The sequence below is a fragment of the Ovis aries genome, chromosome 2, assembly GCF_016772045.2.
Source record: "Ovis aries strain OAR_USU_Benz2616 breed Rambouillet chromosome 2, ARS-UI_Ramb_v3.0, whole genome shotgun sequence".
In the NCBI taxonomy this organism is placed as follows: Eukaryota; Metazoa; Chordata; class Mammalia; order Artiodactyla; family Bovidae; genus Ovis; species Ovis aries.
The window spans coordinates 60,637,246-60,657,845 of record NC_056055.1 but is presented as its reverse complement, the minus strand read 5'-3'; the positions used below and the strand labels follow the sequence as shown (position 1 = coordinate 60,657,845).

General features: G+C 37.2%; 1 protein-coding gene across 6 annotated transcripts in view; it reads left to right on the top strand.

Moving 5' to 3' along the window:
- The window catches only part of PCSK5 (proprotein convertase subtilisin/kexin type 5), a 507,422-nt gene that overhangs the window by 259,606 nt on the left and 227,216 nt on the right, over positions 1–20,600 (top strand). For all 6 annotated transcript variants that reach the window (XM_060409352.1, XM_042243336.2, XM_042243335.2 and 3 more), the window contains one exon: positions 10,745–10,848. In XM_060409352.1, the coding sequence (XP_060265335.1) occupies positions 10,745–10,848 (104 nt within the window). The remainder of the gene's footprint in view (positions 1–10,744; positions 10,849–20,600) is intronic.

Here is a 20,600-nt window from a genome sequence, read left to right as displayed (position 1 = left end):
GTCGTTGAGATGGCCTAGTGTATCTTCAGTTTTTCTTCCAAAACTCCTTAGGTAATCCGTGAATTCTGAAGTGTGTTAATATAAAATAGTAGTCACAACCTAGAAGCTGAGAGTTAAGTTTTATTTGGTGGGAGTCTAGGAGGTACAACTCTTATTATTTCCTGAAACATATTGTGTCCTTTCAGCTTCTCTTGGATATCTTTAATCAGGTGTGATTTTGATTCCTGATAGAGTCTGCCATAGGCCTTCAAAGATTGCAGTCTAAGAGACCTGGCTTCAAAGTTCCATTCTATTTGAAACCCTAATTCCTATAGGTTAGCCAAAACATTTGGGTTTTTCAGTAACATCTGTAAAAATGGAGAAATGATACCGTCTACCTCGTGGAGCTGTTATGTATGCATTAAGTGAAGTAATGTATACAAAATACACAGCAGAACATCTGATGAATAAACAGTAAAGACGAGTAGATGTCAGTCCTCAGGGGAAGACAAAGCTAGTTTCCTGATGCCAGTTTCTGTTTTCTGTCTTTTGAATCTATCATTTGTTTCTTTCCTTGTCATCCTTTCACTATTTTCCTTAAAAAAAAAAAAAAAAAGAATTGTGGAAAATTCTTACATTCATATCCCACATCATTATTTCAGTTCTCCACATCAGCTCCCCAATATCCATACCTGTATCAAGTTGTTCCCTCCAATGCAAACTCCGCTTTTGCTAATACCACTTTATACTCTTTTGTAATCTTTCTCTCAGCTTCTGTTTTGACATCTCAGCTTACTTGCTTGACTGATTCCTTTTTTCTGCACTGTCTTTTCCGTGGCCTCCATATTATTGTTTTTCTTCTACTACTTTCTTCTCTCTCTTCCTTTTCTTTCCTGTCCTTTGCAGTCTCCTCTTATGTTTCTTTTACCTTTAAATTTTTTCCTTCCTTACTTTCTTTGTTTCCATTCTTTGCTTTAAATTTTTTTTTTTTCCTCAATGAGAAACTCTGGCTTCAAAAAGGGTATTATGCTGAACTGCTCTGGCTAGCATCCAGACATGGATCTAATCCAATCTGCCATTAAATTGTGGGATGAGGGACAAAATCCTCAGTCAGCTCTGAGATGCTGGCAGAGATCCATTCAAAGTAAGGCTGCTGACTGAGCAAAGGATCATTTCCTACCCCTACTATCAAACTGGAGGCTTGCTAGCCAGTCTCTACAAGCACTGTTATGCTGACTCTACCCCTTGTGGCCCCTCATCCAGCACAAGACATGGTGGTGGAATAGGTCAGATCTAGAGCTCTGGAGTTAGACTGCCTGTAGCCAATTGCAGCTCTTGCTAACCATGTGACCCTGAACAGGACTGTTAAACTTTCTCTATTTGAATGCCTTTATTTCAGCAATAAAAATCGTTCCTGTCTCATAATGGTACCTGTGAGAAAGAAATGAATAATAAATATTGAGTACTTTTCACAATGTTCCTGGTACATAGTGAGTACTCAATAAATGCTGTCTAATATTCCATAGTTTTGGAGATATATATTTTAGGAACTTTATTTAGTAGCTAAGTGTGGCTAGTACAACAGGATATCCTCAAGTCAAGATGTTGGTTCAGAAGCTCAAGGCTACCAAGGCCAAATCTGTATTATCTCTTGACCTTCCCTTAATGACTGCTGCAGTGCCAGCCACCATGTCTGCATTCAAGTAAAAAGAGGAAGGAAAGAAAGAAGGAGGATCAGGCATTGCCTGCAGCAGGGAAGCAGAGACTATCTCAGAAATGCTCAGTAGACTCCCACTTACGTTTTATTAGTCAGAGGTCTGTCTTTCCTCACTGGAAAGATTTTGGCATCCCACCATATAGAGGAGTGGAAGCAATAAAAAAGAAAGTTGAAATTTATCCTTTATTTTCTGTCATAGTTTCTGGGAATTTGAGACACTGATAATAAAGACAGGAGAGATATCAGAGTTAGTACATGGACTGCCTTAAAATTTAAAAAAGAGTACTTGTATAGTAGGGAATTACCTACCTGATTTTTCAGTCCATTAATATCTTGGTTCTTTAATTCGGGAGACAGATAGGAAGACAGGGCTGAGGTTTGAGGAATTTGTTACTTTTTGCTCATCTACTTTCCCTTAGGTGACAAGTCAACTTTGTTTTCTTAATGTGAAGTATGGGAAAGTTAAAACATTTTTTTCAATCCAATCACATCTGCCAAGGTGTTATTTGAAATACCCCAAAATTATTTTAATAGATTTCTGTTCATCTTAGTTGATCTTTTCCTTGGTGTGTGTGTGTAGCATGAAATTTTTGAAAAATATTTTCTGTTCCTATTGAAGTCTAATAATTAGAAAAATTGTTAGGAGTTGACATAATAAACCAAGAGTGTCTAAAATAGAATAACATTTACTTAAAATTCTAGAATCCAAAATGCTTAGTAATTTTAAGTTCAAAATTAAGGCTGAATGTTGAAAGCCTCCATTTAAAAACATAGTTTGTCAAAAAGCATATAAAAATGATTATTTTAATTTTGTGTTTAACAGGAAAAAATGAGAGAAAAATTCTATGATTTAAAATAGTAATAACAGAGATGCAATAAATATTTTTGCTGCCTGTCCATGGGTTCACCTGGTGGCTTTTGAGGTGAGAACTCTGCAAATCCTTGAACTGCGTAGAAAAGTTTCAAAAACACTTCAGTCTGGCAGTTCAGTTAAGCGAATAAGTATGTCCAGTCTTCATTCTAACATCTGGTACTTAAAAAGCACTAGGATATCAAATCAAAGAACATTTTTACCATTTTCTGCAATGTCACATCAGTGTCCAGCCATCAAAAGAGATCTTTCCGCAAATAGGATTCTTTACAAACACAATGGGTACAAGCAGTTCTTTCCCAACCAGTCAGCTTGCTGCCTCCAACATCAGTTTTTAAAACCAGAACTTTTGTCACATCTTAGCATTATTATTTCACTAAACAGAAATATGTCAAGGTGTTGAAAATGCTATTTTGCTCAACTATTATAGAAACTAAAAACATAATATTAAAATTTAGGAGCATAGAGGAAAGTGTTAGTTGCTCAGTCATGTCCAACTCTTTGCAACCCCATGGATAGAGGAAAACAGCTTAATTGAATGGAAGTTCATCAAATGTTAGTATGAATTCAAAAAGTGGTCCTTCGAAATTTTTCTATGATGATAAGCTGTTCCTCCCAAATAATCATAACAACTATAGTTTTTGAGAGCCCGTTATATGCCAGGCACTTCATATTCACTACTTCAAATTCTTGCAACCAAGAATTTGAGGTGGTGAATTTGTTTCTGCATTTCAGGTGGGAAACTGAGTCCAGAAGGTTTTAGTAAATGATCTAGGGTGACAGACCTATTAAGCAGTAGATCATCATTAACTACAAGTCTTTCTGAGTCCAAAACACGTGTCAATATTGAGATTGGTATAAATCTCATGTGATTGAAAGCTATGTTCATATTATTTTGAGAACAAATTTAAATGAGAAATACATAATGGGAGTCATAGTGTCTTCCAATGGGACAGGATCAATTAGCTTAGAATAAATCTATTTATTTATGTCCAGCGCTGGATAGCCTACAAAATTAGCAGAGAGGTAGGAGTGAGCTGTGTTCTCCAGCTTCTGTCCCAGACTAGAGTTTCTCTTAGCTTCACCAGGATAAACTTAGGGAGAAAGTTTTAATACCAATATATTCTGTCCACTTCAAACAATTTCGAAGTTTGATGACAAAAATGAGAGTCATATCTAGATTCCCGATTGTGGTTGCATAGAGAGGCCTTTTTTTTTCTTTTTCCTTTTTTGATTGAAGCAGAGTTGATTAACAATGTTGTATTAGTTTCAGGTGTGTAGCAAAGTGATTCAGTTATAATAGTGTGTATATGTTTATCCCAAACTCCTAATTTATGGCCCCCTCCCCACCCACGCCTTTCCCCTTTGGTAAGCATAAGTTTGTTTTCTGTGTCTGTGGGTCTTTTTCTGTTTTGCAAGTTCATTTGCATCATTTTTTTTTAGATCCTTGTATATAAGTGATATTATATGATATTTGTCTTTCTCTGTCTGACTTCACTTGTATGATAATCTCTAGGTTCATCAGTGTCACTGCAAAATGGCATTATTTATTTCATTCTTTTTTATGGACATGTAATATTTCCTTGTGTGTGTGTGTACACATATATACATTTTCTTTGATCAGTGGACACTTAGGTTGCTTCCATGTTTTGGCTATTGTGACTAGTGCTGCTATGAATGTAGGGGTACATGTAGCTTTTTGAATCTGAGTTTTCTCCAGATATATGTCCATGAGTGCACTTACTAGATCATATGGGGACTCTATTTTTAGTTGTTTAAGAGTTTCCTTATTATTTTCCATAGTGGCTGTACCAATTTACATTCCCACCAACTGGGTAAGATGGTTCCTTTTAGGAGAGAGGCCTTTAGAATGGCCAGAATTTGTGATCTCAGGGTAATATTTTTGGAGAAAATTGAGGGTACCACAGAGCAGATGGAAAGAAAGTTCCATGACTATGAATTGATTTCAGTGCATGTGATCTCAGCTTAGAGTACCTGTGCCTGACCTCTCATCAGATTTTATTCCATAAGCATTTACATAACAAAGCACTTCAAGGAAACGATTATTGAGCGTACAAACGAAACAGCTTTGCAAGGCTACAGGAAACTTAATCGATGTCTTTTAGGTGTAATGACAAATCCTACAGATAAGCCAGGATCTAAAATGGAAAGAAAGCACTTCAGTCTAAATGACAGAATTTTTCTTTGTAAATTAGGGCTGCCTTAAATATGTTTAGACACCGAGTTTCCATACCTTTGATTTAGACTAAATTCAGGGAATCAGTGAGTAGTTTCACAAAAGAGTAAAACAAAAGTTTTACTTAGTTGATCTCGCACGAGTTTTTTTTCTTTTTTCTGCTTTGGTTCAGGTGTGGATGGATCAGAAGCAGAGGTCCAAGTGATACCAATACAAGTCATATTTCTAAATCTGGAGGTATTATTGACTGTGTTTTCTGTTACTACAACCCAACATTAGGCCTAGAACTTTTGAATAAATTTAGAACACAAAACAAGTACATGCCTTTTAGTGATATATTCCTGCTCACAGTGGGACTCACCACCTGTTGATCCCCTTGGAGTCTTCATTACCTGACAAAAGAAGATTGGTGCCCTTTGTTGAAAGTTCTGTTGAATCATTGTTGGCACACATAGGCTGCAGTCAAAGTAATGTTTTTCCCAGTCTCTGCATGCTTTAAACACTTCTGCCACATCTTGGTTATTCTAACTCACAATAAATCCTTTTGCATAATTGCAGACTTATTTAGCATCTGTACAATGACATTCATTTTTGGCTACTTATTCCCATTTTTCTTTTATACAATCTTAGGAAACATAAAAAGAGACTGCTTTGGTCTCAGATTTTGGGTTGACTGTTTAGTAAGTCGGATATTTGATGATGGTGATTGCTCACGCTGTTTCCTGATAGGTCTGGTCCATGTGATCTCTCATCATTGCATTAGATGGACTCACTCTTGTGTTTAAAGAAGACTGTCCTGTTTAGGGGCTTCCCAGGTGGTGCTAGTAGTAAAGAACCTACATGCCAATGCAGGAGACATAAGAGATGCGGGTTCAATCCCTGCATTGGAAAGATGTGGAAGAGGGCATGGCAACCCGTGCCAGCATTCTTGCCTGGAGAATCCCATGGACAGAGGAGCCTGGCGGGCTACAGTCCATGGGGTCGCAAAGAGTCAGATACGACTGAAGCAACTTAGCACACACATGCACATCCTGTTCAGGAAACGGTTTTCATTATTTGCATTTGCTGTTGCTCCTCTTATTGATCTAGTCTCTTTCTGTAATAAGATGTGCATTTGTTGTTCCTTTTATCAGTTGTCCTTAAACTGCCTCTAATGATAGATCCATCTAGGGGTTTGAGGGAGTGGTGAGTTGTTATTTCTTTTTAATAAATGCAGGTGAATCAGTCATTTGGGTTTTAAAATTAGTTCTTATTTTTAAGGACCACCAAGTACAGATTTATTCACATGTTTGCAGAATTATCTGGGAAAACTCTTGGGGAGAGATTTTTTTTTAAATGCTATCAGTTGCACTTAGACCCACTCCAGTGTTCTTGCCTGGAGAATCCCAGGGACGAGGGAGCCTGGTGGGCTGCCACCTATGGGATCGCACAGAGTCGGACATGACTGAAGTGACTTAGCCACAGAAACAGTTGCACTTAGACGTCCTATGAGGAGCACTAGACAGAATGTCTCTCCCGGGATTTGTCCTACTTCTTCTAAACCTGTTGCTGGGCCCACGAAATACTTTGAACAGCTCAGAACAAAAATGCAGCACAAACACCAGGTAGTGATAGTGTTGTTCCCGATCCTGTTTTTGCAGCTGGCCACTGGAAGTGTTTGGGATGAGGTTCAGCCGAGGCTCCCTAACTGGAGAGGAGTTACCTAACCAGGCTTTAAACCACATCAAAGTGTGAGTGTGTCAGGCAAGGCAACCTGTTCATAACAAATGTTGAGGAATGATAGGATGTTATGACATCTAGTATAAAATATTATTTTAGAAAAGGAATATGGCTTTTCCTAGCTCAGTATCTTTCTGTTTACCTTTGATAAAGTGTGGCAAAGTTAGGCCTTTGGAACCTGAAAACTCAATGCAGGCTCAAGAATCTCCTGAATTCATTGGCAAATAAAACATAGCCAACTGGGTTGAGATTGACAGAGTGGAAACAAAATTGTGCGGCCATGGACAGGATGTGCCATCTTTGGCTTCCTTACCCAGCTGTTAGAGAACCACCTGAAAACCCACTGTGTGTACTTTGGTTTCAGCTTCATGGATCTATCTGTAGATGGTGTTAAATAGCAGTTGACTGCACACTCTGCAGCCGAGTGCAGCTGGTTGGAACTGTAGCTCTACCGCAACCTACCTGTATGTATGTCCTTGAGTTACTATGTGGAACTCAGTCTCATTTTTGTCATCTGTGAAATGGGAATCAAAACTTTACCTCTATCATATGCTTTTTTAAGATTACACAGTACATGTACACATACAGCATTGAGTACCTGCCCCTGGCCAAGTGTTCAGTAAATGTTGGGTACTATTTTGAAGTCATCAAAGGATGCAAAAATCCCTTACAGGGAAAGATGACACATACAGGACTCCTCAGAAAATCACGTAGTCTTGAAAGGTCATCACTAGTTAACCACATTTTGCAGGCATTTATACATGTGACCTTTATGTGTATATTGTTGGCCAAGGGTAATTGTTAATGATTCTAAGAAGAAACCCAAGGGGTATGCGGCATAACTCTTGGTGGTGTTTCTTTTTTTTTTTTTTTCCTGGTGGCCTACTATGAGATTGGTGGTCACTGGGCTCAGAGTTGAGAGGTACCACTCTTTTTCTCCAGGTTGGTTAGACTTTGGGCTTTTGTTATTGTTATTTGCCCTAAAGCTTTCGAGGCTTTGGCTGTGAGAGGCATGCTGGTTGTCAGAGGCCAGTGGAGTGTGAGTCCTGGGTAATTGGCAGAATAGGGTAAGTTTCAGGGGGCCCTCTGTTACTGTCAGGTACTGTGGTATTCTGCTTTAGCTCTGTATGTGGCTTATTCCATGTTTGATGACTTCTTCACTCCTACATCATTCCTGTGAGCATGAAACAAGTAGGTCATAAAATGTGACTCAGACTTTCTCATAAATAAGAGTTCTCTCAGGATACTAGTCACTTAACCTGTGGCTATTTCCCGAGCTGATCAATTACCCTCCCAGGTAGGAACACCACTGCTTCAAAAACACATTGGTTTCCCCTATTATCTTTCTCACTTTATTTTGGTGAAATTGAGGAAATTTTGAAATTAAATCATTTCTGAAGTTGTGCATTATCAAATGTCACAGTAAAATTATGTGAATGCCTCCTTATTTCCACGTGTAGTTTCAATTTCCTGAAGCTAATTTCTCCCTTCTAATTATGAGCACTCCAAGAAGAATTAGTTTTTGCAACTCAGCATGAGAGCAAGTAACTCTTATTTCTTCAGGCTGAGTTGAATGCAGGAGACTTCCTGAATGTGCCTGAATACAAGTGCCTAAGGTAGAAGATAAGTGTTTCCTGTTCTGTTATTATTATTCTATTTTTAATGCTAAGGGTCACTGGGGAAATGATTTCCCAATGGTCAGAACTGTGTGCTTGATATTTCTAAAGGAATTTTACCCTGGTGATAGGTAACAAGAAAACTTGTGTGATTTCTTTTTTTTTTTCCCCAGAAGGGCAACATTTATGTGAAAGTTTCAACTGTGTGTTAAATGTTATTTTAAAATTACAAGGTTGATTTAGATATATTTATCAAATCCAAGTGTACTTTTAGGTATCTTACTGTTTGCTCATGAAAAAAATAAAAGCATACATGTTCACTTAAGTGGATTTTGCTTTCCCATAAATAAGTGACTAGAATGTCTTTCCACACTGAACTTTTTGTTGTTCTTTTCGCCCCTCACCCAAATAACTAGACTGGAAAAGGGAAAGGAGAGTAACATTGCATTTCAGGCAGAACTAAAACATCTTATGTTGAGAGTAGTGTTCAGAATTATCCATGGACTCATTCTTCTAATTTTCCTGACTGTAACGCTTTGAATGTACCAAGGGTTTTTGTTGTTGTTGTTGTGTTTTTGTGGATTCAGTATTAGTTAGTAAGAACCAAATATGCTAACTGTTTTAGAACCAGAATTCTTCTGCTTCCTGGGATCCGGCACACAACCTCCCTCGCTTTCTTGAGAGTTGTTGTACCTTGTCTGGTTCTAAAGTTGGTTCCTAACAAATATTGTATCACGACAAAGCAAAAACAAGTCTGCTTTCATTGTTCTCATATCTTTAAAACTCATGTGCCTGGGTTTTAATTCCTTACTGTAAGTTCTTTTGTTAATGCAGTCTTACAAAATAGTCAGGATCCTATCTTGTTCCCTATGGAAACCTTGGAAATGACAGTAATCTCTCTCTCTCATTTTTCATCTGAGAACATAACAAAAAGGTATAAGAACGCTGTAGTACTTTTCTATCCCCATCTCCTTTATTTTCAGATCATTAAATAGGAACTATGACTATTAATTTTAGCAAAATGATGTACTGTCTACCACTTCTAATGGCTTATTATGCACCAGGAACTAGGTTAAATACTTGGCATGACAGTTGACTCTTGAACAATATAGATTTGAACTGCGCAGTTCTGTTTATATGCAGATTTTTTTTTCACTAATTGTGTACCACACAGCCTGCTGTTGGTTGGATATATGGATACAGAACCATGGGTATGGAGACCCAGCTATAAGTTATATTCAGACTTTTGACTGTTCAGGGACTGGTACCCCTAACCTCCACATTGATCAAAGGGCAACCATACTTTGATTCAGTTGGTACAACAAAGTAGATATTAGCATCCACATTCTAAGTGGGGAAACTGACTCTTTGAAAAGTCAATTTCACATAGATAGAAAATGAAGGAGCCAGAAAAAGGTCGCTGGGCCCCCTCTCATTAGGAGGCCACCCTCAAAAACATGGATGTGGTGAGTATGATAAGAAAATGTAGTATCAAGTGAAGCAGTGTGCAGTTTCATCAGTGAAAGTTAGCTGTAAAGATAGCGGGCTCTCTGTCTGCATGGAGACATACCAGAGTACATACATGCCCATATGAGGGGGTGCAGAGATTACCACCTGCCCCTGTCATACCTCAAGGGAGGTAGTGAGTCATTCTCTCTCCTCCTCCAAATGTTCTGACCCATCCCTTGCAAATATCCTTCCTAAAATGAAGGTGGTAGATGGGAAGCAAAGAAAATAACCACACAAGCTGCATGATAAGTTGCCATATTTCCAAGTTAGGAAAAGAAAAGAGTCATAGCTCACATTCAACATTGAATTGAATATGTATCCTGATTAGAATTTCTTGCAGGCACTGAGTCAAATGCTGTCTAGGAAATAACATGTTCTTTGAAAGAGAAGGAAAGACTGAATATGTACTCAGATTTGTTTTCTGTGTGTTTATTAGTTTTGCAGTTCTTTGATGAAAGTATCTTCCATTCAGTAGTGTCTGTGATCTTCTATGCCAGCAGCCATAATAGATATTCAATAATTTAATAACTGTTTATTGCAAATTAAGATCACTCCCATAGCTGTCTGTGCCTTGGTGCCCAGTGTTGGGCTCTGTACCACATCCTCTTTCCCTCAGAACACTGAAAATGGAGACTCAGTTTCAATTCAGACTTTTTTCATATCCCACACATCCATCCAGAATGGTTAACATTGCTAAGTTCTTTGTTAAATTACAAGTCTACTGCCTGGCTAAATAAGTGAACAAGCAATGTTCAAGAACCCTTCAGTTCTGGCTTTAGCTTGGTGTAATTTTCTAATGATGATGCAAGATTCTGCACACAGGATGACAGGGCCAGAATTGGGAGCCTTTTTGAGGAAACTGAAAATCCTCACCCTTTTAAAACCTTACATACTAGTATCACACTATTTCCCAAATTAAAGGTTACATTTTCTGCCTCCCTAAGACTAACGTCACCTCTCCAAGTGGAAAACAAGAGCGGCATTTGGCATTCGTTTATCCCAAACCCAAATCGCTGACCCTTTGTTTTTAGTACTTTGCCCTTTTGCTTTTGCTTTTTTAATTTGCTTGTGACTCTCTGCTTCCCCCATCTTTTTTTTTTTTTTGGTACAATGATTCTTACCTTGTCTTTCCCCAGTCCGTTTCTGACCTGGAGAGACGTGCAGCATGTTATTGTCAGGACTTCCCGTGCAGGACATTTGAACGCTAATGACTGGAAAACCAATGCTGCTGGTTTTAAGGGTGAGAACTTCTTTCATCTTCTGTCACAGGCAAAATATTTTTATTTTCCCCCATTTTAAATGGAGAGCAGGAAACAGAACCCCTCCACAGAAACTTTACATTTTGTACTGACACAGGAAGAGGTTGATCTCTTAGTAAAAAAAATTAAAAAGGCAGATTCCTCTTTTAAAAAAATTAAAACAACATATTTATGGCAGATTTCCTTGGCTTCCCATATCATAGGTCAGATTTTTTAAAGGTAACCATCTCCCAAGTATTGTCGACCTATGAGGCTCCTCGTTAGCTTACTATTTGCTGTCCTTGATTATCTGAGTGATATTTGTAACAATGAATTTAAAAATTCCTTACCTTCTGGAGTGATTACTTCCAGTCAATAACAGCTGGTATCTTTTGTTGCTTTGAGGGTAGCACTGTTAGTTGGTAGGCTATGCTTTCTATATATTTTGTTTTTGTTTTCCCCCAAACTTCCACAAATAGGAAAACAGGCCTAATTCTATGATATTACTTTACATAAACTAATAATTCTTCTGAAGCATCATAATGCAGTCTTATGCAAGTGTACACAGGCTATAATAAGTGCTAACTGTTTTTCCCATGGCTGATAAGGATTATAGTTCCCTCAAACTATCTTACTAACAGTAACTATTTTGTTTGTTGTCATCCGTAACATATGCTATAATCAAAAGAAAATCATTATATAAAGTGGATGTCCTACAGTTTAGTATCTTTACTCAGGTTTCAGATAACCTAAATTTTAAACCATTAATTTAAGTTATAACAAAGATTACTTTTTGTCATATCTGCAGACTTACATTTATTCCCAAATAATATTTGTATCATTATATATCCCTATAGATGAAAAACAGTATTCCATAACAGAAGGAAAAAATTGCAGTTCTGGTCCTCAGATCATTGGTAATAAGCTGAATAATCCTGGGCAAGTCCTTTAATTTTTCCAGGCCCTAACTTCCCCAACTTACTTTAGAAGCTAAGTAATATTAACTACATAGAATATCTTATGTATGAAATCCATATATCCATAGTGTATTATACTCAATGTATATAAATATTCATGCTGAAAATGTAACGTGTAATTTTAAAAATTATTTGCAAGGAGCTTATTGGAGTCTCATGCTTTGCCAAAACCTTTCAATATGCCAGTTAACCAGTGCCATATAAAAGAGTTCTTTGACTAACATCTTCACTGAAGACTTCACTTTTAGAAAAGATTAAGACTAGCCCTCTTCTTTTGAGTATTATCAAATACCTTTCCATGCTTGTAAACTATTTAATGCAGCAGTGTTCAATGAGCTTTTAATCGAAAGCATTGTAAATACCAGTTGGGATCATATTTTCTGAAGCCCAAATCAAGACACAGTCCCAAAATAGTAAATTCTACGTGCAGCATAAAAAAACATTTGAAAGTTCAGTTGTTCGAGAAAATCCAGGATGTAATTTGCCATATGTATGTTTCCTTTTGATTAGCTTCCACATGCTTCCAACCCCTACTATAAATTCAGGCAGTCAAGGGGTTGAGTTTGGGGAACAAGATGAGGTGGGGGAAGGGATGAAAACATAACCTTGGTTGGTTCAACACTGCAATGAACTTCTTAGTAGAAGGTTCATAGACTAAGTACATTGACCTCCATGAAGCTGAGGAATCAACTTTAACCCAAATAAAAGTCTTAGTTTTACTTATTCCTTCTTGGCAGCTTAAAAAGAGCAAATGGTTCTAATAAAAAATGCAACTCTTTTGAAAACCTCTGTTGGTTTTGGAGAGGGGGAAGCGGAGGCTTTAGACTGAATCTCACCAGATCCAAACCTGAGTCTGAAGGGGGCTATCCACTGCTTCTGGCAGGGGGCAAAGAGCGTTTTACTATTGCACGTGGCAATATTTAGTATAATATTTCACTCTTCTCTTAGATTACTGCCAAGAGTAACAATTAAAGTTCGCTTTTTCATAGATGAATTACCCTGAATGGTCTGGACTCCCAGCGGAATTGTTTTGTAATTTTGTTGATGGTGAGCCCCATATTTCATCTAAACATGATCATAATAAGAAGAATTTTTGACATTTTCTTCCCTTCTCTCAGCATTCTCATCCCCTCCCTAGCATCCCACAAATAAAAGCAATGAAGGCAGAGGCTAGCAGGAGAGGAGTCGTGCTCTGGCAGGCAAGGGTTGGGGAATGCAGGTCACTAGGACTGGATAAAGATGGGCTGACTTTATGGAATAAGAACTGAATGAACAAAAAATAGGGAAGGCTTGGAAAATGTTCATGCAATGAGAGCTCATATTTTAAATTAGGTCAGCCAGCTTTTGCAGGCCTTACTTAGAGGGAACACACGGCCAAGTGTTTCTCCTTGGGCAACAGAAGTTGCCTGCAAACAGAAGCCTGCAACCCTGGGTGTGCTCCCTTACCACTGGGCTTGGTCCTAATGCTGAGTGAGATGTAGGTACGAAACAAATCTGAAAACACCTGCGCTTCCCTGGGCTTGCTCATATGGCCTCATGTTGAGTGATTTAACTTGTATGAAGAGTAGGGTGTTGGGTTTGTTTTTTTTTTAATCACTAGAATTTCATAAACTGGTTGGCAGGTACTCTTCTGCAATGGGGCTGTCAGGATTAATGTCCAGATTTCCTCTTTCTCACCTGGTAAAGCAGACAGCTCAGTCTAGCAACCAGTTGGGTTTGGGGGTCTCGCCATCAATAGACTTGATAGTCAGTTCTCACTGGTAACTTGGGAGAAGCCAGCACCCTACAGATCAGTCTTTCCCCAAACCCTGCCAAGTGCCTTTCATGCAGCGTCCTTACATATCTTTGAACCTACCCACGTGTGGTCCATCTAAATTAGAGAACAGACCCAGATACTATCAGATCTAGACTGATTTGGGTCTCCGTTCAAGGCGGACTTGATCCACTCTTACCTACATGTGTTATGGGCCTGGATTCCTAGCCCCTGGAAGGACATTCCTTCCAGAAGCAACTGCTGGCTTCCATTAACTGGCATGGACAGATTGTATTCAGGCAAGGAAGTTGCCTAGGGAGGACTGACTCCTCTGTGCGTTTCTCTGAGAACAGAGTTACAGATAAGCTGGATGCAGAGAACTTTCTTCCCCTTTCTCTGCACTCTCCTTACAGTGAGATCAATTTATAAACAGTCCTGCCGTGAGATCCGTTCACCAGTGAAGGCAGCCCCAAACCTGGAAGCCACTCATCAACATTTTTATGTTATGGTAGCTTAACTTTTAACAATGTTAACTGAACTAAGATGATTCTATCTTGCTGCTTCTTTATAATAATAATAATAATCTAATATAGATAAAATACCTTTTGTAGAAGATCTGTTTTTTAAAATAAACATAATTCAAGGAATACATACCTATGAAAACTAACTGGATGTTGTTTTGATATGTTCCTCCTGTGAATAATCCTAAGTTTCAGATAACACCTTTTGATTTTAAACCTCTTCCAAGATAGTTTAATAATAAATGGAATAAATATGATGCATCTATCAAATAATCTGAGATTATGCATGAAAATAGGAAAGTATTTGCATGAAACCACATCAACAGATGTGTTATCTGCCACTAGAGAACTAAAATCCAAATTCCAGTATCTTTGCTACTGACCAACATTTACAATGCCTGGAGACAACTTTGGCATTCAATTATTTGTTTGGGAGTTTTTTAGTATTGCTTTCTCCTTTTTCCCCTTTGCTCTTAGGAAATGTCTTTTCTATTTTTTTTTCTTTCTGCTCTTTTTAATAACCCCCTCGTGCTCCTTAAAATGTGCAAATCAACCATTGAAGTGAGGGTTTTGCCATCTGGGTGATTTTCTTCAAGGAATTTAATTTACGTAGTCTCCTGATTTGGCAACCTGCTCCACTACCCTTGCCTGGAAAATCCGATGGACAGAGAAGCCTGTTAGGCTACAGTCCATGGGGTCGCAAAGAGTCGGACAAGACTGAGCGACTTCACTTTCTTTCTTTCTTTCTTTTCCTGATTTACTTATTCACAAATATTTCCTGCACACTGTCAGCAGGCCAGCCCAACACATGATGAAGCACACCCAAAGAGCAGACGCAGAAGGAAATGTCCAGGTCCTATGACTTTGCCTCCTGTGATCTGGCTGCAGTGTGATTTACCTACAGAAACAGAAGTTTACGCTGTACTTTTTTCTCCCTCCAGTGAAATCCAATCAGTCTTTCAGGCTCATGTTTATAAAAGTGTCAGTGATCCTTCTCTCACCATCTAAAATGCAGCCCAGCCTGAGCAGCAGAAGGCTAATGAAAGAATCTCTCCTGTGGCATGCCACATACATTTTGACGAGTTCTGTTTTTACAAAGAAGGTGTATGGATCCTAGGGCCCTAGAGAGGGCTTGCTTGAATTCTGCATTCTTCTAGAATCCACGGCTCAGAGCCTTTCAGGAAGAACCCCTCCCTCTTTCTGCTTAAATTTGACAACCCTACCTATTTCCTACCCATCTCTTTCCCCAGTCTCCTGGGCTGTGCTCACTGAATCTTTCCCCTGCATCCATAGCCCTGGTTTGCTGATGCAGCTATGAGAAGTCTAATTGAATGCATGCAACATCAATGCTATAGTTTTTTTTTCAAAGTGTCTGTATTTCGATATGATAACTTGATATTATACAGTTAAACTCTCTTAAATCTAGGAACAGGAATAGACGTCAGATAATAAATTAGGAACTTCTGTCATCTTTACTAGGCGAAAGAAAGAAAAAAATGTCATTGAAAATCAAAATGACAACTAAGTGAGCGAGGTTACCACGCCTTCCATTTCACTGCCCTCCCAGACTATGTAAGTCTCTTTATTTCTACCAGCATGTTGCTGAAACCTCCTCATCCCCCACTGACTCTTTCTTTGACCACAACTAAACTACTAGATTTTTAAATTTTTATTTCTAACTGATTTCCCACTGGGGAAAACAATTGACAGTCTAACATGACTTCTTAGCCTCAAAGGCCCTTAACTTTTAATAACCTTTATTACTTTTAATTGCCATCATTTTATTTCTACTGGTAGGGCTGGTAATTTTAAGATGTTCCAATATATTTTTAATACCTACTTGTCTTGCTTTCAGTTTGTAACACTTATTTAAAAAGAATTTAGAAGTGCTGAAACCATTAAGCATGCCATGTGTTGATTTGAAACGAAAGGTTCTGAAATGTGTGGGGGTGTTTTTTGCGTATATAAGTGATATCTGATGTGTTACCATTTGAAAGAGTAAAGCTATATTGTTATCATATTATTTCACTGTACAAATAATATTTTATCTTTGCCACCTAGCATGCTGATGTGATGTTGGTAGCTATGTTTAAAGTCCATAATGTACCTTAATTGGAAATGTGCACATCAAGTTTTCAAAAAAAGGTCAAAGTGAAATGTTATTCATCTGGTCAGTGTCGGGGGGGATATTCAAATCAGATGCTTGACTTCGGTCCCAATCCTGTTTTCAGAAATAAAGCATTTAGTTCTTTTAAAATGCAGAGAGGTATATAAATACATTTGATCCTACCTAATAAAATTTGCTCCCTAGAAATGCTACCTGAGTTTCTTTCACGATTCTGAGTTTTATTCCATTGTACTCTATGAACTCGTATTTATTTAATATATTAACTTAAAACCTTTCATTTTGCATTTATTGATCATTGAATATATGAGCTTACCTTCTTGCTCATTTATAAAAAAGATATGAATCACACATAATTTAGGGACTTTACTTTTATTCTTTTGTCTCTCAGATGATGTACCTAAATATCTACTTGGGAACAGCAATATAGGACCCCTGACAGCCATCTCCCTGATCACTGCTCAATCTGGAGTCTTGTATTCACAGTGCTCACTTGCCCTATCAGAGTGTTCTATTCATACATACTAAATATGTGAGATTTAAAAATATTTTCTGCTAATGAAAATGCAAACAAAATGTTGTTTTCTCATTGCTGGTCTTTGAATGGTAGTGTTAGGTTTGTTAGACTTTGGGGATAATTTTGTTTTATACCCCTGCACACAGAAGTTTTAAATGTATGTGGTTTCACACTTAAAATCCTTCTTCAAAATAGAATTAAAATGATGGTTGTACTACATGACTGTTACCTCTTTACCAGATATAATTAGTTAATGAAGGGAATTATGTTTAGAGTAGTTTTGTGGTTTTGCCAGTCTTAAGAACCTTATTCTAGTAGAGAGTCTGTTATTGATATTTTCTTTGGCCTTTGAAGAAACCAATTAAAGTTTTTGTATCTTGGGTTTTTAGAATGTGGGTAACGAAATACCAAACATAATGAGAAGGCTGAGTTGAATGAAAAGTGCTTTGAAATTGGAAAACACCAAACATAAAAAGAGCCTTGACAAAGATAAGACTCTTCAAGTGTATTTTCCTATGTCACAGCTTTCTACTGCAAAATAAGGATAAAGATACAGAACTACGTTGTGAATTAGAATACTGTTTTAGGGATGAAGTTAATTAAATTATCTGAGTCAGCAAGACAAAATGCACTAAGGCTTGTGTAATGAAATTAGCACAATAGGTCTTCCTTTTATTCCGTAATTGCATATCAATGACTATACTATAATCATATATAAACACAGCTCTACTGTTTTGCAAATTAATTTTCATGTTTAAATATCACCTTGACGTCAACCTACTAAATCCTGAAAATTTGTTGTAGCATAGGAACTAATGACAGAAATCTGAACTAATTGTAGTTATAAATGTCCTGTCAACTCTTTAGCCATTAATGTACAGTATAAAAGCTACAAGCATAAGATTTGATTTTTTAACAATATGCAAAATTTGTATATTTAAGAGACAGTTGATGTCTCTTTTTGTGTTATCACCTGATGAAACTCAATTTTGCTAATTCCAATCAGGCTGGACTTCCTTAGGTATTTTTAAAACTCTTCTTTTAGCAAATGAGTTTGGCTATCCTTCATGTTAACAAAGCTTAATATTTTGTGGTTACAATTGATATTTTAGACAAAGATAAAAATCATCAAGCTGTAAACTTGGTAATTACAGGAAGTGATCAACCAGGGCCAGTGCTATTTCGGACCAAAAGTGTGTTGTTAACCATGAAGTAAGGAAATGGATTCATGTGAATCACTAATAATTGGATTCTGAATCCAGTTCTAAAATAAGATGCCTGAAAGACTTAAGCCAAGGCTGTCTTATCGAAAAACACTTAGCTACACATACATGCACATTCTCTTACAGAGATTTTAAAAATTCAACAGTGATTTTCTTATGTTAATTTAAAACAAACAAAAAAAATCACTTAGCATAGTAGTTTGGAGCATGGGCTCCAAAGTCAAATAACCTGGGATTGAATCCCAGCTTTATAAACAAATAAACAGTACATCTGGAAATCCGCATACATTCTTAACTTTATTGGAGTGAGTTTACATATTATAAGAAGTACTATTTTAAATGTATAGATGTATACATCTATATAACCATCACCACAGCCAAGGTGTAAAACATTCCCATCACCCCAAAAATTTCTTTTGCATTCTTTCTTATCCCCCCTACCTCCTCAATCCCGCCCTGTGCAACCAGATATATTTGCTATTACTATAGATTAGATTGTCTTTTGTAGACTTTCATACAGATAGGATTATTTGAAATTGGCTTCTTTCTCTCCATATATTTTTTTGAGGTTCATCCATATCATTAAGTATATGAGGGGTTTATTCTATTTATTACTGACCTATATTCTATTGTAAGAATGTACCACAATTTGTATTATCATTCACTATTTCATAGATGATTTTAATTTTTGTTTTTTATTGGGATATATTTGATCTATGATATTATGCAAATACCAGGTATATGACATAGTGATTCACAACTTTTAAAAGTTGTACTCCATTTATAGTTATAAAATATTGGCTATATTCCCTGTGTTGTACAATATAGCTTATTTATTTTGTATATAGTATCTCACCTCTTCCTGTTTCCCTCTCCCCACTGATAGCTGTGAGTTTGTTCTCTGTATCTGTGAATGTTTCTTTTTTGTTATATCCACTAGTTTGTTTTAGTTTTTAAGTTCTACATATATGTGGTATCACACCGTATTTCTTTCTCTCTAACTTATTTTACTTGCATAATTCCCTCCTGGTCCATCCATGTTGTTGCAAATGCAAACTTCTATGCTTTTTTACGGCTGAGTGGTGTTCGGTTGTGTATATATACCATGTCTACTTAATCTATTCATCTGTTGATGGACCCTAAGGTTGCTTCCATATCTTACTAATTATAAATAATGTTACTGTGAACATTGGGGTGCATGTACCTTTCCAAATTAGTGCTTTGGTTTCTTTGGATATGTACTCAAGGGTGGAATTAGTGGATCATATGGTTCTCGTTTCAGTTTTTCTGAGAAACCTCCATACTCTTCTCCATAGGGGCTACACCAATTTACATTTCTGCTAACAGTGCACGAAGATTCCCCTTTCCATGGATAATTTTACTCTTTCTCCTTTGGGGGGTGTTGTGAGTAAAGCTGGTATGAATATTCATGGACAAGCTTCTGTGTGGACAAATTACAACTTTTTAAACTTTACATACTAGGCAAAAGACCTAATTTAAGGAGAGACTTTGAGGAGTAAGGGGATGGTCCAAAAGACTAACCAGATGTAAAGAACATTTCAGGCCAGGTATATAGCACATACTAAGACTCAATCAAGGAAAAGCTGGAAGACCATTCATCCTAGCTACAGTGTGTGGCAAAGGGAAGAAGAAGGAAAACAGTATCATATACAGAGTTGAGCACAGCTCTTCCTTCTTGGTAGACACTCAGGGAACTTGATCATCTACATGTTATGCATCTTTCTCATACAACATTTAATATTGAATTAATAAATGGTTAATATTGGTAGAAATTTGTAGGATAAAAATGGAGCATGCATTATATATATATATGTATATATATGCATACATACACAGAATGTAGCTTAGGAATGAAACTAGCTCCACTATCCCTTGCAAATATGTCTTTCACTACTATATTCACATATTTCTTGTAATTCTGCCCCCCTCTCTGTAGTCTATTTTATCTGATTTGGGTTCTTGTTTCCATTTGCCAAGATTTTATTTGATGGGTCTGGATAAAGAATTAATTTCCTTATTTGTGTTCTCTGCTTTTCTGGAAGACTACTTGGATTTCAAGAAACAATAGGTAGATTCAGAAGTTTTGAAAAAAAGCATAATCTGCTGATCATGAGTGATTTGAGTTCATGGTATGTATATAACCTAGATGAGAGGCATAGATGAGTTATAAAGAGACTGTTGAACTCTCAGTTTGAGAGCTACTCCTGGGAACCAAAACTTGTATGAAATAGTTTATAAAGCAGTTAGTTTAAATAGATGCATTATTTTTTCTTTGTATCTCTTGGAGGATTTGGGGATTAAAACTGGAGGAAACAGCTGTGCTAAAAGCATTGGTCAGGATAAGGGAGGAGAGAGCGAGCCCAGTATGCAAAAAGGGTACGTGTCATGTGATGAGTGAAGTAATTTAAAAGAAACTGAGGACAAAGCTACCTGAATCTTAGAGTAAAAAGTTCTTATTTGATTTGAAAAACATTTTGGAGCCACTGCAGTGATTTGAGAAAGTGAGCTGGATAACAGTAATGACTTTCAAGAAAGTCAATTCCAGTTGCTTTGATGTCAAAGTGTTCTTTTTTAAGCTGATTGTGTAAATCCGTGGGTCCTATGATATGTGCTGCCA